At 43.7% G+C, this 24,719-nt stretch overlaps 7 protein-coding genes across 7 annotated transcripts; 4 read left to right on the top strand and 3 right to left on the bottom strand.

Annotated features, from left to right (window-relative positions):
• Positions 1–992: 992 nt before the first annotated feature.
• On the top strand, positions 993–7,581 carry PKNH_0116300 (adenylyl cyclase beta, putative; the record flags this gene model as incomplete). The annotated part of the gene is made up of 5 exons (XM_002257617.1): positions 993–1,085; positions 1,287–1,532; positions 1,761–6,680; positions 6,855–7,241; positions 7,507–7,581. 5 exons carry the CDS (start codon positions 993–995, stop codon positions 7,579–7,581), a joined length of 5,721 nt encoding a protein of 1,906 aa, XP_002257653.1.
• Positions 7,582–7,978: 397 nt separating this feature from the next.
• On the top strand, positions 7,979–9,500 carry PKNH_0116200 (conserved Plasmodium protein, unknown function; the record flags this gene model as incomplete). The annotated part of the gene is made up of 5 exons (XM_039113766.1): positions 7,979–8,144; positions 8,237–8,493; positions 8,627–8,800; positions 8,903–9,241; positions 9,405–9,500. 5 exons carry the CDS (start codon positions 7,979–7,981, stop codon positions 9,498–9,500), a joined length of 1,032 nt encoding a protein of 343 aa, XP_038969387.1.
• Positions 9,501–11,378: 1,878 nt separating this feature from the next.
• On the top strand, positions 11,379–13,844 carry PKNH_0116100 (serine/threonine protein phosphatase 2B catalytic subunit A, putative; the record flags this gene model as incomplete). The annotated part of the gene is made up of 2 exons (XM_002257615.1): positions 11,379–11,444; positions 12,213–13,844. 2 exons carry the CDS (start codon positions 11,379–11,381, stop codon positions 13,842–13,844), a joined length of 1,698 nt encoding a protein of 565 aa, XP_002257651.1.
• A 546-nt stretch (positions 13,845–14,390) lies between these two features.
• On the bottom strand, positions 14,391–14,987 carry PKNH_0116000 (conserved Plasmodium protein, unknown function; the record flags this gene model as incomplete). The annotated part of the gene is made up of 2 exons (XM_039113765.1): positions 14,391–14,476; positions 14,597–14,987. The coding sequence occupies 2 exons, from the start codon at positions 14,985–14,987 to the stop codon at positions 14,391–14,393; spliced, it is 477 nt and encodes a 158-aa protein (XP_038969386.1).
• A 622-nt stretch (positions 14,988–15,609) lies between these two features.
• PKNH_0115900 (peptidyl-prolyl cis-trans isomerase, putative) lies at positions 15,610–17,403 on the top strand (the record flags this gene model as incomplete). The annotated part of the gene is made up of 1 exon (XM_002257613.1): positions 15,610–17,403. One exon carries the CDS (start codon positions 15,610–15,612, stop codon positions 17,401–17,403), a length of 1,794 nt encoding a protein of 597 aa, XP_002257649.1.
• Positions 17,404–17,705: 302 nt separating this feature from the next.
• Positions 17,706–20,786, bottom strand: PKNH_0115800 (U3 small nucleolar RNA-associated protein 14, putative; the record flags this gene model as incomplete). Its single annotated transcript, XM_002257612.1, has 1 exon — positions 17,706–20,786. One exon carries the CDS (start codon positions 20,784–20,786, stop codon positions 17,706–17,708), a length of 3,081 nt encoding a protein of 1,026 aa, XP_002257648.1.
• Positions 20,787–21,999: 1,213 nt separating this feature from the next.
• PKNH_0115700 (filament assembling protein, putative) lies at positions 22,000–23,898 on the bottom strand (the record flags this gene model as incomplete). Its single annotated transcript, XM_039113764.1, has 2 exons — positions 22,000–22,236; positions 22,375–23,898. The coding sequence occupies 2 exons, from the start codon at positions 23,896–23,898 to the stop codon at positions 22,000–22,002; spliced, it is 1,761 nt and encodes a 586-aa protein (XP_038969385.1).
• Between the last annotated feature and the right edge of the window lie 821 nt (positions 23,899–24,719).

Raw genomic sequence — 24,719 nt, 5'->3', positions numbered from 1 at the left:
CCATTTTCTTTTCTTTTCCCTTTTTTTTTTTTTTTTTCTTTCTGTTCTTCCACCGCCGCACCGCTACCACGAATAGCGCACCGTCACTTTACCTGGGACCGTCCACCAACAGAACACTTTTTCATAAAACAACTCCAAAGTCCACTCCCCCCCTATTCCTTCTTCTGGGCTCTCCCCTCCCCCACTCTGAGCCATTCTATGAACACCTTACGTACAGCATACTCATGCATGCTCGCCAAAAAAAAAAAAAGAATAACACACATGTGCACATATACATATATATACATGGTTACGCACCACTGCGCGCTTCCAAGGGGTGCAGATGCCCCCCGTAACACTTGTGCTGTGTAGAGAATAAATTTGTGCGTCATTTTCCTCGCGCCACGTTTATGTGCACCAAGTGCCGAGACGTACTTTATACCTCGCACAGAACACAACTATCACCCTTCCCCCCTACGCTACCCCCGTCTTTGTCGCCTCCATCTCCTCATGCGATCCTGCAGATGGAACAAATTGTGCATTGAGGTGATGTCACTATGTGAAGCATTTTCACATGCCTATATGGCCCCAATCCATATGACCAGGTGTGCATGCAAAACTGTGCCGCATCCCACAGGCAGGGATAGCTGTTGTGCACGCGTATTCGCTGGTGTTGCAGTTCTGTTTATTCGCGAGCGTTGTATACGTGTTGTCTGCACTTCTCCTGGAATGTTATGACCCTCCTCTGTTCTGTATAAACAGACATATATATGTATATACGTATGTATGTGTGTATGTGTGTATATGTGTATGTTTGTATTTTTTTTTTTTTTTTTTTTTTTTTTGTCTAGCCATTAGTTTATATGTTCATGAAAAAAAGCTAGCTCGTGTGTGTTTTTTTTTTTTTTTTTTTTTTCCACCTTGGTCAGGCAAAGTTCAACTCAGAAACGTCCTTCCAATTTCTGTTCCGCCCCTCCTAAAATGCACAACCGACAAGGATCATCCCCTGTACAATGATTAAAAATATCTTCAATGAGTATCTCAAGTCGCATGAAGTGCGGCGGACGGATCATGAGGGACTCAGGAAAGTTGCCAGGGATTACAAGGTAGGTTTTCCAGGCCAGGGGATGCCCCGCAACGTAACTTGCAACGACGCAAGTTGTAAACCGTTCAGACAATTCTATAGAGCACCTCCCCCCGTCAGGTTCTCTTTGACAAGGCGTTTTCCCCAACCGCAAGTTCTCACCTTAACGCGCTTGTCAACCCTTTTTTTTTTTTTTTTTTTTTTTTTTTTTCACACCCTACAGAATAACTACACGTCTGACTGGCGATGGTTCAGCATCAAGTGCGAACGTATAATTGAAAACGAACTTCAAAAGAAGTCCCTGCGTGAGGAAGACAAGAAGGCTTACGGGAGCTGGGTGAAGGAGGCCCAGAATTTGTCAACCTTTAGGTCGTTTTTTCCAAAAATCCTCCTTAAGGTTTACAGCCGATGTGATGACCCGCACAAGTTTTTCTCTAAACTTGTTATCCAGAAGTTCGATGCCGTCGTGGTGGGCGCACCTACAGAACACTGCGCGGAAATGGCGCACAGTCGTTGCACAGTCGTTGCACAGTCGTCGCAGAAACGGCGTAGAAGCGGCGCAGATACGACGCAGTCCGAGAGAGGCCAAGCAAGGCTAGCCAAGGGGCACGTGTGAAGGCTCCTTGGGGGTGACCCCTTTTTCTGCACCTTGATTGACACCACATGAACTTACTCCTTTTCCACCTCCTCACCTCAGTTCTTCTGCGACGCGAGTGGCTTCTCTAACCTAGCAGAGCAATTGGACAAGCGAATCAATGGCACGGAACTACTTGGTAATTGCCTTAACAAGTTCTTTAACATCCTCATCAAAATTATCGACTGTTGGGGTGGAGACATAATTAAGTTCAGCGGGGATGCTGTATTGGTCATTTGGCCTTTGCGCCGTGGCCACAGGGGGGCCAACTCGGCCAGGAACGCGATAACACATATGGAAGAGTCAGCCGAGGCAACCGCATTCCCTTCCACATCCATGGCTACGATGAACAGGACCCAACCGCAGGACAACTCCGATTACTATCCTTCCGACACCACCACCCCAAACGGAACACCGAACGGAACACCGAACGGAACATCGAACGGAGCATCGAACGGAACATCAAACGGAGCATCGAACGGTATCCCCAACGGTATCCCCAACGGTATCCCCAACGGAACCCCCAATGGAGCAAAGAAACCAAATCAAAAGGAGAAAAACGTTAAAAAAATATGTATGCTCGCCCTGGGGTGCTGTGTAGACATACACAAATTGTTGAATAAGTTCCCAACGCCCATCGAAAATAAATACCTTAAGGTTCATATTGCAATCACCTACGGAAAAGTATCCTTCCTCCAACTCGGGAATATATTGAACAAGAGAGACTACCTTCTTTCTGGAAAACCTTTAGAAGAAATAGGAGTCGCCGAGTCATTGGCTAGAAATGGAGAAAGCGTGATATCCCACAGGTTTTATGAAAAGGTGAAGGACAGAATTGTTGTGAAGGAGACGGCGAAGAAGAAGTTCTTCCTTTTCGTGAAGATGAAGGAGGAGATAGATATGCGGGAGTTGAAAAGGGAGTATGAAGAGGGAGACGAGTGGGAACTCCCAACGGGAGAAGTGCCCATAAATTTATCTAGAGGAGCATCTAAGGAGGAAGAAGAATCTAAGGATGGAAAAGGTTCTAAGGAAGGGTCTATGCACGTGGTTAACACGTGTGCAACCCGTAGGATATGCGGATACGACCAAAGTGAGACTCCCCTCGTGCACGAACACTTCTGCCATCTCTTGAAAAGCTTCATTCCAGATATAGTTTACCGTAAAATAGCAACGGGTTGTAATGTCTTTATAAATGAAATAAGGAAAGTAACCATCATCTTTCTTTCAGTGAAGGATATCGATACGTCTACCATGATCGGTGTCTATTCTGCTCATGGTATTATGAAGCTAACACAGAAGGCTGTATTTACCATGGAGGGTACAATTAATAAGTTCATTTACGATGATAAGGGTATTCTTATCCTTATCATGTTTGGTCTACCCCCTTTGTATCACTGTGATGATTCCATCAGGGCTCTGCTCACTTGTTTTCGCCTAATTGATGCCCTGAAGTCTCTTAAGTTGAATGGAAGTATCGGTATTTCCACCGGAAGAATATGGTGTGGACTCATTGGAAATAAAATTAGAAAAGAATATACTGCACTTGGTGATTCGGTGAACGTGGCCGCTCGACTTTGTTGTAAAGCTGGCAACAAGGAGATTTACGTGGATGAAAATACCTTCAATGGTTGTAAGCATTTTATTTCTTTTCAGAAACTTATCTCCATAAAGGTGAAGGGGAAGAAGAAGCTCATTAGGATTTACTCCCCTATAGGGACTATAAATAGGAGCTGTCCTCAGTTCGGCTTGGAACAGGGTGGCGCGCATGGCTACTTCACCGATGAGGAGTTGCAGGCGGCTGGGGAGGAAGTGCCTGAGGAGGGGGAGGCGCAAAAAGGAAGTGATAAAAAAGTACAGCGGAGGAGCGTAAGCGATGGGTACACACAGGGGGGGAGTGTAAGCGATAAGTGTACGCAACGGGAAAGGAGCCTGAGTACACAGCGTGAAGGCGAGGAAAGTACTTGCAACAAGCGGGACGGCCACACCGCCAAGGAGGAAACAGGGGCTATGGAAACAGCCGATGTGACAGAAAATGCGGAGATGAACGAAGTCACCGACTTCTCCTTCCTAAACAAAAACTACCTCCTTCGCTACTACCAACGCACGTATCGCCGAGGGATTAAGCGACTTCTCGGGAAGAAGGACTGCCTCTACTACTTGAGGCGGTGCGAGGGGGGGGATGACGCCTTTTCTCAGGGGGAAGACACGTGGAGGAACCCGTGGAGGGATACTTGGCAAGCCGCCTACAGGGACGACCCGTACAGCGAAATAAAAGCTAACACCCCCCTGGACTACATCACCCACACAGGCCCACTCCTCCTCCACGAGTACTACGATCCCCTCTACTGCGACTTCTTTCAAATGTACAACACAGGGGGAGTGCTCTTTCTGCAGGGAAACGAACATCTAGGTATCTTCGAAATAATCACACTCGTATCGAGAAAACTAAGTAATTACAAAACATTCAAAATAAGTAACATGCCTCACTCTCTATACATTAACGTAACGAATCCGTTGCTCCCATGGAAAATGCTATGCAACGAGATGCTCCAACTGTGGAGCTCTTGTAAGATGAGGAAGGCAAATACCTTAATTAGGAATGAAGACAACTACAACTTGCTACGCGAAATCACATACCCCTCATACCATTGGTTTTTTAAGTGCATGTCTAGTGTTGTGGACGACTTAGCCATCCCCTATTGGGGAGACTCAGGTAGGAAAGTGCAGACGGAGAAGAAGGGGAGAAAGACACCAGTTCGTTCGAAACAGACCGGAGCAGTGCTACCCTCGACGCAACAATCTACGGACAAGGACACAGATGTAGGGACAGGAGACCCCACTGATGAACTCACCGCTCCAGATACTTATGCACGACAACATGAGGACAGCAAATCTAAAAAGAAAACGAAAAAAAAAAAAAAAAAAAAAAAAAAAAAAAAAGATAATAACAATGATAATGATAATGACATTGACAATGACAATGACAATGACAATGACAATGACTGTTCCACCAGCAGTTCCTCCAGTAGTTGTGGTTGCTACGGGAAGGATGGATCCAAACAGCGCACGAGGATGAAAAAACAAAAGGGTAAATTGTGCAGGCGGATCCTAACCACCATTGATCGCTTTTTCAGTAGAACCACGCGGGAGGAAGGAAGGCGCCCTGGTGCGTTTCTTAACCCGGTCAAAGAGGCGGGAACTCATACAGTTACTCAAACGGATCGTCACATCGACGTTGACACCTGTAACCGTGCCACCAACTCCGGGAGTTACCCTTTCGCAGAGGCGCACCCCTTACTGAAGAGAGATGCCAAGGGTAACCGAATGGGGATCATCAGCTCCATGCTTTACTACTTCACCCTGCATGAATACACATTTGTCGTCTTTAATTACCGAGCGGGCACCTCCCTAAATATCATGGGTGATGAGAGCGCCTTGGGGATCTGCAAAAATATTGCGAAGCTTGCCATGTATAAAAGAAACAAAATTTTAAATAACATACATAGGGGGATTAAACACTGGAGAAGGCACCACTGCAGAGGTTGTAACTACTGCAAGGGAGTTACCCATGTGGGAGGTGGTCACTCCTCCATGGAGAATGATGATCCTGCTTTAGCCACCCAGAGTGACAGTGCCGATTGGATGCAAAGAGGACGCTCCTCCGGTAGCACACATACACAAGGTGGACAAACCTCCCGCGTGGAACATAACACGGGATCATCTTTGCGTAAGAGCGAGGTGGAATCTGACACTCCAGAAGATAGAGATAGTGATATCCGAAGCGATAGTGGTGATCATACGCATGAAACTACTACCCCTCAAGGGGGAGAAACACAAAGGCACTTAAAGAAGGCAGACAACCTGGGCAACATCAACATAGCGCAAATGTTCAGAGAAGAACGGGCCAAGAGAACCCAACGAATCAATGGGAGGTTCTACAAAACGCTGTTTCCAAATATAAACGATAACATACTTCTGTACGTGGCTGAGCAGAAGATGAGGGAGCAATCACAGGGGAGAGGTAACATCTCGACTGACGCAGGGGGAAGTCCAATGGATGGATTCACACGAAAGGATGAATATAATACAAATGACACTCCACTCATAGAAAACGAACTCATCAGGAGCACTCTCTACTCCATTAAAGGGAAAAAATCTCCACTGTGTGATCCCATCTTCAAAGGAAAACACAAACCATTAATCTTCCTCTTCGTGAATGGCATGAAAGACGACGCTATAAAGATCGGAGCCATACGGAAGATTAAAAAGTGTGCAGAACAGTGCAATGGATACTTAAAACTGGAGGAATTAAACAGAGAAAGATTATGTGATTTTGTGTGTCTTTGTTTACGTGTGAAGAAGGACGAGTTAAACAAGGAGCTAGTGAATTACCTGCACAAGACATGCTTCGGAATCCCTAAATTTGTCCAGTACACTCTCTTCTACCTGCTAACAAAGAAGTACATTAAGCTATACAGATATGCATGCGGGGTTAGAGAAAGTGAGCCTGTCAGCGAAGCGCCTAACCAAAGGGATACCTCAATTGGAGACAGAGGCACAGAAGAACATTCACGAAACAGTGGATTCTCTTCGAACCGTGAGAATGGTCTCCTCCGCAAGGAGGATTTTTCCTCTGTGAGTAGTACCATCAATGCGGGCTCCACCAGTCTACACGATCCCACTTCGTACACCTACATCAATGAAGAAACTAAGCAGATCATTACACAGCAAAATGGGTTCCAAAACTTCCAGTTCTGTGAAGAAACGGAATATGATGATAACAGGAGTGATGATAATGTCAGTTACAACGAACTCCGCAGCAACGATAGTCGAGACAAACAACTTCGTATCAATCGAGACGCCTCGCTGACGGGCCCAATCTCAATGGAAAAGGATAATCCAACCGGGACTCACCAAAAAGGGTGCAAGTACACGATAAAAGTAGTGCGCGACTTGAACTCAGCTCCTTTGGTTCCACGCCTTGTAAGTGGGTCTCACCCTCCAAGGGTGTCTACCCGAACGTATATATGTGAATTCCCCTCCGAATGCATTCTTCACCAAGCCAAGTTCTTCACATATATGTCTATGAAATCCTTTACATGTTTACTCGCCAAGTGAACCCCCTTTCATCCACATTTGAAACATTACATCCTGCAGACGGCCCACTGCATGTCCCTGATCGATAGCCTTAACCAGGAGGAGCTCCTTCTGGCCAAACTATGTTCCTTCTTCAAGCAGAATTTTAACATAAAAAAAATGGAGTGCATATTTCCCAGATATATTTCTAGATCAGAATTGAAAAGAATAATTAAGGAGCTCATCAGGAAGAGAGTCTTCCAAGTGTGCGAAGAGAACAGAGAAAATCAAGTACCAACGGAAGATGTGAACTCCATACACAACATCAATTTTGTCTACAGGGATATCTACAACCTTATAAATGACATTACTGCCAAAAGGCATAAGCACCATTCAGTGTTCAGAAAGAACTCTGCCATCCAAGACGAGGCATTGTTCTTTTGCATAACGAATTTCTCACTCAAGAAGGTAACAAAGAATCAGCACCAGGATGAAATAAAAATTTCTGAGGGGGTGCAAAAATGGACGGGGGGATTACCCCCCCCCCCCCCTGCATCCTTCATTCATCCATTTGGCCAAGTGGAAAGTGCACACAACAGGGGTGGTAGTGCTCCGTTGTTGCTACCCCCTCTCCAAAAGTGTACTCATCGCAGTACATACATGCACTTCTCCACATGTGTGCACATTTTTTTTTTTTTTTTTTTTTTTTTCGCGCGTGTGTACCATCCCACAGGTGCTGAACGATCTGCTCGAGAACGAAGAAAAAAAATACATCCAAAAAATATACAAAAAGTATTTGGACGAGTAGATAAAAGGTACTTGCCCGTGCAACTGTGGACCATAACATCATTTTGCTTAAATTTTTTCTAGAGTCAATTTCCATCCATATTGTTTTTTCCCCACTTCGCTATACCCATAGCGGCATTTATTCCCTTTCTCAGACCGAGAAAAAAGAGCCTTTCTTATACACATATACAAATGCATGTTGACTTCCTTTTTCGAAGTTTTCCAAACTGTCGCTGACTTGTCTATACCCCTGTTCACATAAGGAGAAACACTTTAGTGTTAAAACCATTTCATGCACACACTTGACTAGCCACACATTTTTACCTGAACGGTTCAGGCAAAATGTTCATTTTTGTTGCACATTTACCTGACGGATTATGAAAAAAAAAAAAAAATTATTTAAAAAGGGCAACTCTTACATGAACGAATCAGGCGAAAATGCCCTGTTTCGGAAAAATGGCGTGCCCAAATTTCAGACGCACGAAATGGAAAAGGAAGGGGACACTGATTTGCCCACGTTCTCGGAGGCCCCGGAAATAAGCTCCAAAATTTACGACAACATCCTCGAGTTGGACTCCCTCACGAGTCAGTCTCCGGAGAGTTCACTGCTGTAACCGTGCTTCTGTCTTACCACCGAGCATTATAACTTTCTTTCCTTTTCTTACCACCCCGCTTAGCTTCCCACTTGCGCGCAGAAGCGGGGAATTCAGTTCTCTCCGGAGGAAACGGTAACGCACTGACTGCTTGTGGAGAAGTGCAAGCACATGCAGATGATTACCCAGGCATCCAAGAAGTGAATGAAAATCCACATTCGAATAAAAAGGAGGGAGTGGGCGAAGAACAATTCGTGGGGGAACCCCAAGACAATCACCCCGCTCTTTCAATCCCAAACCTTGAAGAACTAGGAATGGCTACGAGAAGGGGATTCATGCAGGTAATAACTACACGATGATGCTAACAGAATGATCACCTTCCCCATTATTCAACACAATATCTCCATTATGAAAAAAATATATATATATAAAATAAAATAACAAAAACAAAACCCGATCGCCCCATTTTGGAAGGAGTTGATCCAGGAAACGCACAAAAATACGTTGGAGCACAAGCAGACCAACTTTTTATGCCTTGAAGAGATTTTGAAGAAGATGGACCTGATGATACAGCTGCAAATGAAAATAACCCAGTCGGTTGCTTCCCACCGGGAGGAGCGCCAGCTGTTGTTTCAGCATATTTACGAGGTATCGCTCAAGTTGTATCTTCGCGTTGGTAGTGCTCACACCTACCTCTTACACGTTTACCTCGTTTCACGCCTACCTCTGTAACCCCCCCCCTCTGAGCAGCTGAAAAAACAAGTCGCTGACAAGGCCTTCAACTCCCTGTGCAACAAGGACCTCGCTAGACGATGCGTCCAATCTGCTCAAACAACGCAAAAGAAAGATATCGCACATTCCAAAACGAAGCCAACATCATGCGTGGAGTTACAAAGGGAAAAATATAATCCGACACAGAACTTCGATGTGTTCACAAAGGGAACCAAGAATACACGTCTGTTCTTTTTTCACTTAAGTGAGTTGGAAGAATGCGTGTACTCCTTCACTCACTTTTGTAGAGACATGTCTACTCGGATTTGTCCTTCGCCTGAGGGGGGGTGTATTCATTCCGATTTGCTTGACCAGGGGGTACGTACACGCACATACGCAGGACGATGAGAGCAGACAAAAAAAAAAAAAAAAAGAAGCAACATGTAATGTGCTTCCACTTGCCAAAAATAATATCACCGCTACATTCATTGCTACACCAACTCCATGACATCTCTTTTTTCCTACATTACCCATTGTGCAGTTTTTTTCCTTCCTGAGGGACCCCCAAGCAATGCGACTAATTAGGGACCTCGAAAAGAACCTAACAAGGATAAAGAGTATGTGCATGCAGAACTAACTCTAGATCACCACCATATGACTGAGCAGGGTTGTATTCATTCAGAGATCACACGAACCTATACACACATATCCCATAGCTTGTTCTCCCTGCACAAAAAAAAAAAAAAACAAAAAAAAAAAAGTTAAAAAACGAATACACCCATTACTTATTTTCATATGAACATCTGTTCCCAAGAAAGATTTGTGTCTCAATTTTGAACGTTTTTTTTTTTTTTTTTTTTTTTTTAAAAATGGAAGGTCGACCTCCTTGAAGGAATCAACCTACTTGTTATTCGTTCCCCAACTGACGAGGGATGTAACCATCCGATGAAGAATCCTTCTTCTTCTCCACTTGGACGATATGACCTCATCACATTTTGAAACATCTGTCCAATGGCGACGTTTTCCCCCTCCCCCCTTATGCGGTAAGGTAAATCCCCTATAGGGGCATTTGATCCCTCAAGTAAAAGTCACCCTAATCGGAGGGAGAAATTCATCCGGATGGTAACACTTTTCATCTGTCCACCCCGCGCGAACGACTTTCTGCACATTGCGGCTTCGTTACGGTTTTGGTTGAAGCAGTTTCGTGGCTCTCTACACTCGCACCTTTCGCTAAACGGGTACTATCACTGTTGCATCAACGCACACTTATGGGGTATACGTGGGGGAATTTCAAAAAAATAAAAAAGTGGCAACGTGGTAAGGATTTCCCAAAAAAAAAAAAAAAAAAAATTCATCTATTCCGATGGTGAAGTGTAGCTCGATCCAACATTTCGATCTCTCAAAAAGAAGCCTTCCTTCCATTTTATCTCCATTTTTTTTTTTTTTTTTTTTTCACAAATGGAAGATGTGTTCATACTGAAGGGGTAAGCGCACGCAACAAATGGTGTTTGGCAAAACAGTTGTTGCTTAACCGCCATGAAGGTACTCTTTTGCGCAGGTACACATCTTCGCCAATGCTCAGCGAAAAATAGTTCACACTTATTAGGGGGGAGGGGGGAAGCTCTTCCCCACGTCGAAACATATGAATGACATGGTTACCTTCCTTTCTAATTTCACTCATCACACACACACATGTGTGTACGTGGCATGTCCATATATTCACAAGTGCGCAGATTCACATGCGCCGCATATACGCGGGCGGCAACTTCATTCGTGAAGAATTCCTCCGTTTTTTTCCTACCCCACTAAAATTTGTGCCCAGTAAGGGGACCCACAAAAGCGCGGCGAATTCCTCCGCTACTTCTTTCAAACAGGTATATTCAATTCCCCAAAGTAGGAAAAAAAAAGAAAAAAAAAAAAAAAAAAAAAATGAAGAAAAGCAGAGCAGGCCAAAGGAAAGCAAAATAAAACAAAAAGAACCCATCTTACACACCACAGAAAAAAATAAAATAAAAAAAAAAAAAAAAAAAAAAAAAACACACAAAAAAAAAAAATAAAATAAAATAATAAATGAAAAAGAAAAAAACACACAGAACACAAAAAAAAAAAAAAATAAATAAAAATAAATAAAAAAAGGAAACGAAGAAACAAACAAAAAAATAACGAACAGAAAACGCACATGCACGTTTAATGCCTACATTTCTATGCTTGCCAAATTCAAAAGTTTTATTTTTTCCCCATTTGTTTAGTAGCTTCAAATGTCATTCGTACGTCTTACTCCTCACCCCCCCCCTGTTTATCCGCCGCATCATCCCCTTATAACTTATTTATTTTTTTTTTTTTTTACGCCCTATGTCAATATGATGCCTCACTTTTTTATGTTATTTTAAATTTCCAAATTAATGTGTTTAAGTAAAAAAACAGTCAGGATTATTTACCCCTGCAGAATTCAATAAGCAGAAGAAGGAAAAAAAAAAAAAAAAAAAAAAAAAAAGAAACCCTCAATTTTGCAGAAATGGAACCTCTACCAAATCCTAAGAACGATAGACAAGTGAAAGATGTGGAACCCCCACCAGCCAAGGTAACAGTTTGAGGCGCTTAGCTGTACTACATTTCAATCGTGTAGCTGACGAATCACTATACCTCTGCGTCCCGCGCGCCGCGTGCATGAGAAGGGATCCCAGATTTCGCACCCCTGATTGTACCTGAGCGGATGGAGGGGAAGTCTCCATGGTGACGCTGCGAATGTCCAGAGGGGGCTCTACTGTGTGTTGCAACGGAACGAACGGGGTATAGCCAGATTGGTCATCGTACGGGGGAGGGGAATAAAATATAGACAAATTTTGAAAAAAAAAAAAAAAAAATTCAATGTGTAACATTTCCACAGTAGTGTGTAAAACACACCAGTAGGTGTAGTCAGGTGCTTTCCTATTGATGGTTGCTCTTCACGTGGAAATTTGGAGAAGGAACACCATTCGAAATGTATCAATTAAATGGGGAGAACTACAGAAAGAAGGGTTAGAGGAAATTCATACGGGATGATTTACCATCGTGCAGATGTATCAGAAGAAAAGGTGCAGATAAGTGAAGGAGCCTCTGTGATGGACGCACTTTTCAGCCTCTTCTCCGTCCAGATGATTGCAAAGGACGACTTTCCTAGAATAAGTTTACCTCCTTCCCCCTCCCCCCCCCCTTCCGCGCCGCATAATATATATTTTTTGGATCGCACATTACAGCTGCGGCTCCTTGGCAAAAAAAAAATTCTCACCACCATGACTAACGTGATGACGACTGTCACTAATGTGATCACCATGTCAATAATAACCCCCCCCCCCCCTTTTCCTCTTAGCCACTGAGCCTGGAACTCCTCTACCCGAACGGAACGGATGAGCCGCCAGACTACAAGGCGTTAAGAGACCATCTAAAGAAGGAGGGGCGTATCCGAAAGGAAGATTGTCTAGACATAATAAAAAAGGTTATCGATATAGTGAGCAACGAGCCAAACTTATTGAGACTTCAAGACCCAATAACTATTGTCGGAGATATACATGGACAGTATTACGACTTCCTAAAATTGTTGGAAGTGGGAGGAAATCCAGAAACCACACAATTCCTTTTTCTCGGGGATTATGTCGATAGAGGATCCTTCAGTATAGAAGTACTCTTACTTCTTTACGCCTTAAAAATTAATTATCCAAATAAAATTTGGTTAATAAGGGGAAATCATGAGTGCAGGCAGATGACATCCTTCTTTAATTTTCGAGACGAGTGTGAATATAAATATGATATGGTAGTTTACTATGCCTTCATGGAATCCTTCGATACGATCCCCTTGTCGGCTGTAATAAATGGAAAGTTCCTTGCAGTGCATGGAGGGTTATCTCCACAACTAGTATTGCTAAATCAGATATGTTCATTTACAAGATTTCAAGAACCCCCTAGGTCAGGTATTTTCTGTGATATTTTATGGTCTGATCCAATTGATGAAGACAAGGAGGAACATACCATCCAGACAGAGTCGTACTTCCCAAATGACATTCGAGGGTGTAGCTACTTCTTTGGATACAATGCTGCTACGACCTTCCTGGAGAAAAACGGATTACTCTCCATCATAAGAGCACATGAAGCACAATTGGAAGGATACAAAATGCACCAAACGAATTTGAAAACAGGATTTCCTATAGTCATCACTATTTTTTCAGCTCCGAATTATTGTGATGTATACAACAATAAAGGAGCGGTCTTAAAGTTCGATAGCAACACCCTTAACATACAACAATTTAGTTTTTCACCACATCCTTATCACCTACCTAACTTTATGAATCTATTCACCTGGTCCCTTCCTTTTGTCAGTGAAAAAGTTACAGAAATGCTTTACTCTATTTTAAACTCCAGCGTGAATCAGTCAGATGATGCAGTGAAGGATATAGTTCTTCCAACAGAGGTACTGCAAATTATTAATTACATTGAAGAGAATAATATAAAGTTGGAAGAACTAAGTCTCCGTAATGCGGGTGCAATGGATGGGCAGGGTAACTCTACCGAAGGGGGGGGACGACCCTCCTCCTCCTCCTCTCAGAGAAAGGAAGCCCTTTTCAAGGATGGATGCTTCTATAGTGATGCACCTTCCAAGGAGGAAACCTTGGATGGATCTCATTCTGCTGGTGCTGCGTCTACTAACCAGATCGATACCCACGGAGAGCAACCCACTCACATGCACACCGATGATGCACAGGCGTCGAAGGATCGATCCGATGCGCTCAGGAAAAAGGTTCAATCTGTTGGTCGTTTGATGAGGGTCTTCAGGACCCTGCGCAAGGAAAACGAATTGATTGTTCAACTCAAGGGATGTAGCCCTGGGTACAGAATCCCCGTGGGCCTGCTCCTCCAGGGCAAGGAGGGTCTAGAAAACGAGTTGGAGAAATTCACCAAGGCCAAGCAGATTGACAGTATAAACGAGAAGCGCCCACCGAATGAGTAGGGCACAGGGGTGATTAACAAACATTCATTCATGGACACTCGGTGGCCAGTGATGTGTTACTCCAGTGCGAATCTCCGCGCAGGCCTTGTGTGTGTGTACTTCCCCTGCTATTTGCTATTTGCTATTTGCTAATTTCTAATTTCTAATTGCTAATTTAATTTAATTTAATTTAATTTTTTTTTTTTTTTTTTTTTTTTTTTTTTTTTTTTCTCCTTCCCTTGATGTGTGTGTGCCCCTGTGCCTTTGCAGGGCGTACGCCTTCTTCGCTTTGCTTTGCCTCGTTATATGGCTCCTTGCTTCTTCTTCTTCTTCATCTTCATCTCCATCTCCATCTTCTTCCTCCTTACGTCCGCTCCGTTTTTCTTCACTTCCGACGACACCCTTCTGCCGGCGCGCACAGGCGCACCGCTAATTCGATATAGAAATGTTTGCACGAAATTTTGCCAGCCACGACAAGCGTGTGCAGTCATCTCTTCCATGGAACCACCCGTTCGGATCTCCAGGAGGGGGGGGAATATACTTCTCAACCTGGTGTACCCGGCACACCTATATGTTGTAGGCATAGATGAACGAGTTGTAGTTCTGCACGGGGATAGCTTTCTTCAGCCTCTCGTCTCGCTTCCTGTCGTCGTCTGTGCAGGTGGAGGGGGAGGAACAGGTACATAACGAGTGCGCAGCATCTACGTAAGGGGCGAGTAGCATCCACGTAACGGGGTAAAACCGAACGGCTAACTATGCAACTGAGGGCTCACTCCATATCCTCACGGGGTGCCGATCGATGAACATCTTCCCATCCATGTTCAGAAAACACTTGCGGTAATCATAAAAAAAAAAGTAGCTCTGCACATGGTTTGCGTGTCTCGTGTTAAGGTAGTAATTTTTTTTCCGTTGGCATAATTCTAGGGAGAGCTCCGGCTGCAGTAGTTCGTCTTTTATCTGGTTGATGTCGGGGTGCACGTTTTTATTCCTTCGTCCACTCAGGTGCGTCTTCTTCTGCTGACAACTGGGGGGGTTGACCTTCCGCTTCTGTCCTTTATCTCCCACGGATAAATCTTCATCGGAGTAACATTGCGCGTTTGGAGTTCGCTTCGGGAAAAAAATCTCCTCCAGCGGGGAGTACTCATACCGCTTCGTCAACACCATCGCGGGGGGAGAGGTCACCCAGTTGTCTCTCCGCGCCCGTGCCGTTCTACGCAACGGCAAAAAATGCGGGCAAAAAAATAAGGCAAAAAAATAAGGCAAAAAATACAGGCAAAAAATACAGGCAAAAAATATAGGCAAAATATACAGGCAAAAAATACAGGCAAAAAATATAGGCAAAAAAATATAGGCAAAAAAATAAGGCAAAATATACAGGCAAAAAAATATAGGCAAAAAAATATAGGCAAAAAATTGGCAACGCAATCGCGACGATTTTCCAACAGAATGGAATGCCGCAAAATGATCATCCAGGGTCACCCCACTTGACAGGGCAACGTTTGCCACACAAATGTATATTCCCAGGCAAACGTTTTTTTTTTTTTTTTTTTTTTTTTTTTTTTTTTTTCCCAGTTGCCTGCAGGGCTGTACGTCCACTGACTTTCTCCCGCGTGAAGAAAGCATAGTGTTCGCCAATTTCCCGGCTTGGCGACTACCCAAGAGAGGAAAAAAAAAAAAAAAAAATTAACCCCCAAGTGAGAACTTACAAAGGGATGCCAGTCACCTCTCCCCCATCCCACCTTGGCTAAGTATAGGAAGGTATGTAGTCGTTCGTTTATCTCACAAAATGGGGAAAAAAAAATACGTCTACCTCCAGCTGTCGATAAACAGTATCGTGCTTGGAAAGGTATACATCCAATTGTTTGATGATCCAGAGGTAAGGAACTCAGTGGAGAACTTTCTCTCCTTGTGTAGAGGTAACAAGTACCACAGTTTATATTCAGGAGAATCTCTATCATATAAGCACTGCATTATCGAGAAGGTTAAAAAAAACAAATGCATAAAGAGCGGTTATCTACGATGTAAAGTTACGCATGATACCAGTGGACAGGTGATCCCTCCGTCGAGACGGAAGAACAGTAAGGAAAAGTACGAACAAGTGGAATGCATCTTCGGCCCAAATTTCAAGAAGGAGAATTCCCAAAGGAGACATACAAATGCAGGGCTACTCACTATGGTCCAGGTTGGACCCAAACGTTGCTCCTCTATTTTTAAGATTACACTAAATCCCGTTCATAAATACAATGGAAAAAATACCATCATCGGTCGAGTCGTTAAAAATATGCACGTATTGAGGGCCATCGAGCTAATTCCAGTAACAAACAACTTTGAACCGAAGACCTGTATCTACATATCCGAATGCAATGAGGTGAGTGAGTCTGTCTTCAAGGGGGAGCGCATTTCCTCCAGGCAACAGTACATTGATAATCTCTTTGCCACTGCCGGTATGACCGAGGCGGTGGACACAGGCGGAGCTAGCGATGATAGCAGTTACGATAGTGCTGATGGTAGTGGTCCTAGGGAGGCATACATTAAGGGAAAGTACACGGACACCCTAGGAAAAATATTGGCCAAGGAGAAAAAGGGGAAATCAGAAAAGACAGAGAAGCAGAAAGGGATAGATCTGCTCAATCGGATCCTCTCCGATATTGACGCACTCTCCAGGGGGGATACAGTGGAAAAGGTAGGAACGGTACAGAAGGGAGAGGCACATAAGGTGGGAGCAGTGCAGAGAACATCCTCAACGCACAAGGTGGATACAACGAATAAGGTAGATACAACGAATAAGGTGGACGCAACGAATAAGGTGGAGGAAGTGAAGTACCCTCCGCGTAGAATGACGAGCAGGGAGAAGAGACTCCTGGAAATTGAACACAAGATAAACCAGTCCAAGGGGTTGAATCAAATGGAGGCCAATCGGGAGAGGTCGATCGGATACCTCCCCGCGAGAGGCACCTCCGCAGGGAAAACAGACGAGTATGCGTGCTACCACTATGAGAAGAATACCAGTGTTACCAATGCGTGTAGGAGGAGGCCGACAAGGGGAGATGGGTCCACGGGTCAAGCAGACGGAGACCCACCCAATGGTGATGATCAACATATTGGTGATGATCCACCCATTGGTGATGATCCACTCAGTAGCACCGACGATAAGGAAGATGCCCCGGCCATCTACACTACCAGCGCCGCTCAAGCAAAAGGCGCCTCCAAAAAGATAAACAAAAAAGAGCTAATCGAAGTGGACAGGGATAAGAGATTTTTTAAAAAAATGAAATTCAACTTTTCTATAAATAGGAATCTGTATGATGAGAAAAAAAAAAAAATGGGGAAAAGTTTCTACGGACAGGATTTGCTAATTACAGACACATCCAAGTGCACCGAGAGGGACAAAAATAATGTCATCAGCTTCTGCAGAAAACAGGAGATGGTCCGCTCGAAGCTCAGTCGGAAGAGGAAAGAAGATAATGGTGTTTTTAAAAATTACATCAACAAGAGGAACAAAATGTATAATAAAAAACTCGACCGCTACTTTAACCAACACACAGCCGAAATTAGACAGAACCTGGAGCGGGGCGGTTAGGATATCGGTTAGGACATCGGTTAGGATATCGGTTAGGATATCGGTTAGGACATCGGTTAGGATATCGGTTAGGATATCGGTTAGGACATCGGTTAGGATATCGGTTAGGATATCGGTTAGGACATCGGTTAGGATATCGGTTAGGATATCGGTTAGCGGGGTGCACAGCGGTGGGGTCTCCAGATAAACTAGCCCCTCTCAGTTGTGGTGTTAAAAAAAAAAAAAAAAAAAAAAAAAAAAGTAAAAAGGCTCGGATTGGTCCCACCAGTAGCGGGGTTACGCAACCGAGTGAATCCACCACCTCACAACTTGCTCCTATTCTTGCCACGCTTGACCGTCAAGATACGCGCAATCTCGAATGGATTCCTCACCAAAGGTGAAACGATATTTCCGACCCGGTTCGACAACCGAGGAGCGACCAGTTTCGCATGTGCCGAAATATCATTCACTTCTTTGTTTAAGTTTATGTTGAGTGTCCTCTCATAATCCGCCTTCTCATAAGGATAAGGAACCTTGTCTACAAAATATTTTTCATATTTTTTATCCTTCCTGTTGAATACACTAATGGTGTGTACTGGAATTCTTTTTTTTTTCTCAATAATCTCCTTCTCTTTCATTATTTTGTTTTTTTCCAGTTCAAGTAACGTTTCATAATTGCACCATTCCCTTTCGTTCACCCTTTCTGTGGTGACCCTTTCATCGTCGCTCAACTCCATCAACTCATCATCCTCCCTGGGCACATTCCCCTCAGCTGTCTCTGGATTAATGTTCACATAATCCTCGTAAACTTCGTTTTCTAAATTGTACATGCTCAGATTTTCCCCTAAGCTTTTCATCACTGTCCCGTCGTCAATCAAGTCAACCGCATCAATAGTACCAATCGCATCTATTGCGTTCATGTCGCCGAGATCCCTTACAATGGGTGGTTTTTCCTCCGTAGTGGCTTGTTGCTCCTCCACTGTAGTGGCTTGTTGCTCCTCCTCCATAGTGGCTTGTTGCCTCTCCTCTGCGCCCAAAATGCCCCCCTTCCGCAACGCGTTCACCAAGTCGGAATCTTTGGCTAGTTGCGCCCTCGCCTTTGAGGCCTCCTTCCCGCTTGACCTGCGCACCTCGTTTGACAGGCCCAATTGGAGGCGAGCCCTCTCGGCGTCGCTTCTTTCATCGGAGGAGGAACTCTCCATGGGATCCTTCTCATCCTTCTTCCCTTCCATCTTATCCAGAAGCCTCTTTCTCTGTTGATACAATTCTTCGTCTCGTTTCCTCTCCTCTGCGTTCTTCACAAAGGAGAATCGTTCAAGGTTCCTTTTTTGTAGTTCCTTCCTAACTTTGTTCTTCTTGCTCATGGAGGAGGAGGCGTTTAGTTCATCATCTGAGTTATCATCCAGATGAAGAATGCCACTTGCCTCTTCATCATTGTTGCTTGCACTGTCATCATGAATGTTTTCCCTTCCGTCTTCTTCCTCCAAAACGGCCCTCTCAATGATCCCCTTCAGCATGTTCTTCTCTTCCTTCTCAGCCTGGAAGCTCCTCAGCATCTGTTTCTTCAGCTCCTCATTTTTGTACCGATTGAGTAGTCGCACGGTTTTCCTCTTCTTTACGTTGTTTATTAAGTTCCTCTTCTTAGCGTACTCCTTCTCATAATTAGCGAGACTGTCTGCCAGGTCAGGGTGCTCTGCGTGTATCTTAGCGAATATCTTTTCCTCCTCCTTCTTCTCTTTCATTCGTAAATGCCTACGGTAAGACTTGGATTTAATCCTCTTCTTATATTTGTTTTTTTTCTCCTCCTTTAATAACAACGCTTTTAATTGCGCAATTTTTCTTAGCTCATCTCTTTTTTTCTCCCTCTCCGTCTTCAACATGTCATCCGACACAATGAGCATTTTCGATTTCTTCAGATTTTTTTGCATCTCGACTTCGAACTCCAGGGCTGTCATGGAGTCATCCTGCTTAGCGCTAGAGGGGGGCATGCCACTCATTGGGCCACTTCCCTGGCCACACACTTCGCCACATACTTCGTGGCCTTCTTCGTTACCATTTTGGTTACCATTTTGGTTACCATTTTGGTTACCATTTTGGTTACCATTTTGGTTACCATTTTGGTTACCATTTTGGTTACCATTTTGGTTACCATTTTCGCTACCATTTTCGCCGTGCTGTTCGTTTTCTTTTTCACTGTTTTTTCCACCCACACGGGCGCGTCGTCGCAGGAGGTTCTTATTTAGGAACTCCTCCGAATTCACCTGCACTTGTCCATTCTTCCCTCCATGCCCGAAGTGCACCCCCTGCGCATTATTTATCACGTAGAACGACCTGTTCATTTTATTTATCAGCTCCACATTATTTACATACGCCAAGTGTTCGTTTATTTTCTGCTCCTCCAGGATGGACATGTGAGTGGATAACTTCCCCTTCTCATTTTGTCCACTCGTCAGCATGTTTATATCTTCACCTATCTGTTCTCCGGATACGACATCATCGGTGTAGATGAAGTCCGAAAGATTTACTTGTTCAGATGGTTTCTCAATTTTGTATACGTCGTCCCTCTGGGCGAGGTACTGGTATGACTGTGCCTCCGCGTCTTCAGGGGGGAATCCATATCCCTCCTCTTCATCGTTGTTTTTCAAAAGAGATTTTCCCCTCTTCGTGACAATCTCCCCTTGGTCATTATATTTCTTCAAAAATTGTATGAAATTCTCCGACGGGTCGTTCTTCTTGGTTATCCCTTTCCTGTTCATTTGTTTTTCCTCCTCTAGGATAACTTCCTCATGTTCGAGTAAATCCAACCCGTCTTCCTCCTCCTCCTCATCTTCGTTGCAGTCGTTGCAGTCGTTGTCATCGTTGTCGTCTTCGTCCTCGGTCTTCTCCCTCTTTCTCTTGCTTTTTTTCCCTTTGGAGGCCTTCTTCCCTTTGCACTTTTTCTTTCGCCTCTTCTCATCTCTACAGTCGTCACCACTACAGTCGTCACCACTACAGTCGTCACCACTACAGTCGTCACCACTACAGTCGTCACCACTACAGTCGTCACCACTACAGTCGTCACCACTACAGTCGTCACCACTACAGTCGTCACCACTACAGTCGTCACCACTGCAGTCGTCACCACTGCAGTCGTCACCACCGCAATCGCCACCATCACAATCGTTATCATTTCCGATCGCCTTTTTCTTCTGCTTCATTTTCCTCTTCATTGCCCCCTTCAGGGCGGGGATTTTCCCCTTTTCTATTAGTTTTGCCATTTTTATCGCCGCCTTTTTTTTTCCAAGTCCTTCTTTCTTCTTCAGCTTCTTCAGATCTCCCCCCTTCATAACCTTTTTTTTTTTCACTCGCGGCCTTTCGCCCAACCCCCCACTCAATGTTGTCGATGCGTCCTCGAGGTTCTCCATGGATCTTCGCCCCTTCGCTTCGATCCTCTGTAGGAGGGTATCCTATGCGATCTCAAGTACGTTTCGCGTTTCCTGTAAAATTTTCCAGACTCTCAATCTCCCCTCGCACGTCACGCGGGGAGAGCGAACCTGCCGAAAGGAAACGAGCCGCGCAAGATCAATCTATCATACATAAAAAAAAAAAAAAAAAAAAAAAAAAAAAAAACGCAAACAAATGAACAAAAGAACAAACAAACAAATAAGCGAAAAGGAAAAAGGATAAAAATAAAGAAGCAAAAAAAAAAAAAACGAAAAAAAAAAAAAAAAAGAGAAAGAGAAAAAAAATATTTATTAATAATAAAATATGCTTACATTGTAGGAACATTTTCTGCCAACACGTAGCTCATTTTTCAATTCGCGCAAGTCGGAACCCCCGATCGGAGCGCATGCAGAGAACCAACTAAAATGCGATATTGTAGGACGCATCTCAATTTGCCGCTTCTTCCACATGCACTTTTTCCTGATGCCGGAAATGAGAGAAAATTTTTCTTTTGCCTGTGACAAAAATGTACCTTCCGCGTTGAAACAAAAGAAGGAAAATATTGTAAAGGTTAAGCTTCACCTACCCACAGTAGCACCAAAAGGGGGGGGGAATGTTGGTACAACAACGGAACCCCTTCACGTGAGCAGGATGGGAAGATAACACCATTGGAAGGCATACAATCTTATACAAATCATCGAATGGGTGAGGAATGAACCCACTTTGTGCAGAAAATTCTCCAACAGATTTAGAAAAAAAATTTGTAGTAGGACTGCCTTCCATGAGGAAACCCTACGCATCACATTGTGTGTGGTTCAATCTTGTGAACGATGTCCTGCATGAGGGAAACCTCCAACATTGAGCAAGCATACAAAATGTTGGAGGGGGATTAATCCCGATGGCAACCGGGAAGAGCAATGAGGAGCAAATAAAGCGAAGCCCATTTGCATCTAGCCAACCCAACACAAAAAAAAAAAAAAAAAAAAAAAAAAAAATTAACCTGCTCATACAAACGCAAACAAATTGAAGCGATCAAATTGGTGGAAAAAATAAAAAATAATGTGAGGAGTTACGAAAAAATTAAAAATAATTAGCAATGGCAAACAGAAACGGTGTGGACGAACCATCAGACAGATCACTATGGACGGTCTACACAGATTGGTAATCAGGAGAAATTTGCTTCTTCCGATCCACTTAATTCGAATTGATCAGGCGCAGAGAATCTTGCAACGCCTTCGTATAGTGGTTCACCGCCTGTACGATATCATCATCGGCGGCCTCGCGAGCCTGTGACTCCAGTATCAACCCGTTCTTTATCGTTGCGATCTCCTCCATGACGAAGTTCTGGAAGTTTTCGTTCTTCCCCTTCCTCTCTCGCTTGATTTCCTCGATGTAAGAAATTATTTCCTGGTATTTGTTGTCTCGAATATTCTACGGGAAAATACAAAAAAAGAAAAAAAAAAAAAAAAAAAAAGGGATGCAGTTTGGTTAGCGGTAGGGTAAACACACTTTATCAGTAGCCGGTTAAGTAGGCAGCTCGTTGTACCGTTACACACGCTCTGCACTCACCTTCTCCGCGGTGATCCGGTTCTCCGATTTCCGTTCAAGCTCCTCCAACTTCTTGCAAATGCTACTCTCCTTCTCCTTGTTGCTCGCCTTGTCTTGTTGAAAGGCAGCCTGCAGACTGGAGAAATCACGAGCAATACTGTTATTTCTTTTTTCCAAATTTTGGATGCACTTCATTTTTTCACTTTCTATGTTACTGGCAATGGTATCCACCTTATTGTCCAGAGCCTTGATGGCTTTTTCAATTTCGTCCACCTTGTCCTTGACGACATTCTCAATTTTCTCCTGCACCTTTAATATCTCGGAGGAGAAAATGCTCTGGATGGTTCTGTTGTGTTCAATTCGTTTTTTTATTTCGTTATTCAGATTTTTTTCTAACTTATTAATGGCTTCCCTGATGACAAAGATTTTTTCTTTCTCCACATTTTTTTTCTGTAAAATTTCGTTCTTTATTTCCTTTTCAAATCCTTCTATCTTTTCGCATAGCCGTTTTATTTTTATTTTTGTGTTATTGTTAATGCACTTGCCTTTTACTTCCATAGATCTTTTCGTCACTTCGGCAAAGAGTAGCCCTCCCGCCCTGTTATCACTGCAGTTGTCGCCACAGTCGTCTCCGTCACCATCACCGCTATTGGTCCGAGTTTCCCCCTCGTACCCCCCGCTCCTTGTGGCCTTCTTCAAGCTGCATCCCAGATTTGGATTCCTCTGCACCTTCTCCCGATCTGTTCTTAATTTTGCGGCATTGAACAAAGGACCATCCTCATGGTAGGTTGTGCTTGTAGCGTGCGTTCCAACACTCATGTGTGTCCCACCACTGATATGATTTCCTCCACCCATATTTAACTTCAGCCCAGATTTGCTCATCCCTCCTTCCACAAAATCCCTCTTCAACATTCTCCCCCCTTCGCAGAAATACATAATATCATTTTTTGTCAAGTTCAGCGATTGATTGAAATTCCGATTTCCAACAAAACTGTTTTCTTGCAGAGGGGAAATATCATCGGCCTTGTATGCCCGCATGCCTTCCCTTCTATTTCTCTCTTGTCCACTTTTTTTTGTTTTGTGTCTGCTAACTAGCACTTTGCTCTGGGCCTTTCGTAGGTCACTGTTCATATCGGTGCTCATGTTGCTACTTCTCATCTCATCCTCGCTTATGAAAAATTCACTCCCATTACGGATCAGGCTCTTTTCCTTCTTTTTACCTTCACCTTTGTTGTACAGGGAGTCCCTCCCTCCAAAGTAATCTCCAATGTTTTCGCTATCATCACCTTTACCATTACTACTTCCTTTGCTACTGCTTTTGCTACTTCCCTTACTGATCACCTCAGCGTGATCATCTTCGCCGTCGTGCAACTTAAATTTATCAGCATTTCCTCGTTCTCCAGAACAGTAGCTACTCCCTTTTCCCCCCTTGCCGAAATTGTGCATGCTCTCCTCGCTGTTGTAGATGGACACGTTGTCGTCCGACTTCTTCTCAGACTCCGTATCCCTCTTGTTTCTGATCGAGGGCTCATTTATATCGAACATTTTTATCATGCACGTGGTGAAGAATCTTCTCCTTGGATCAGCACCACCTGCAGTGGCAGCATCTATGCTTCGGATTCACTATCGTTTTTTTTTTTTTTTTTTTTTTGTCTAACGATTCGTGCGGAAGGATGCTCTCTACACCTTCTTCAAAACAGTGCCCAACTTAGTCCGTGTAATATGTGCCTATCACCGATGGAGCTTTTTATATTTTTATTTCCCTCTCAAGTGAATTCCAACCTGGGAAAAAATTTCGTTCGATGATCACACAAGGGAAATCGATACAAACAGAAACCTGTTTATATATAGTGCTTCAAAAATGCACAAGTCGAGACTCCTTCCCACAGGGAAATGAGTTCATCAACACCCTTCAAGGGTAACTTACGATCACGTAAAAACGCCCCCCTAACTTGGATTTTTTTTGGCAGTTCTCCAAGATGAGTGAACTACACTCATAGAGGAAGAAAAAAAAAAAAAATTGATCAATGTGGATGCATAATGGGGCAATCCCTCGGATGAGCAGTTACATGCTGTCTTATCGCAAAGAAAAAAACGTAAAAAAAAAAAAAAAGCGGAAAAAAAAAAAAGAAAACATAAGAAAGGAAACAGCTTTCATTTCAAATGGGCAGACGGGAATTGTTTTTTTATTTTATTTTATTTTTTGCCGTCTTTTTTTTTTTTTTTTTTTTCATTGGAATGGGTGAGTCCCACTTTTCGTGCACAGGGTGATTGCCAGTATTTCTGCGTTTGATAGGCTCGGGGCAAGGCAAACTCACCCGCGAAGAGGCATGCAAACGTTCGTACGCACAAACGGACAACGAAAT

Source organism: Plasmodium knowlesi (assembly GCF_000006355.2).
Source record: "Plasmodium knowlesi strain H genome assembly, chromosome: 1".
Taxonomy (NCBI): domain Eukaryota; phylum Apicomplexa; class Aconoidasida; order Haemosporida; family Plasmodiidae; genus Plasmodium; species Plasmodium knowlesi.
The sequence above is the reverse complement of the archived record's forward strand: the minus strand, read 5'-3'. Positions and strand labels throughout refer to the sequence as shown.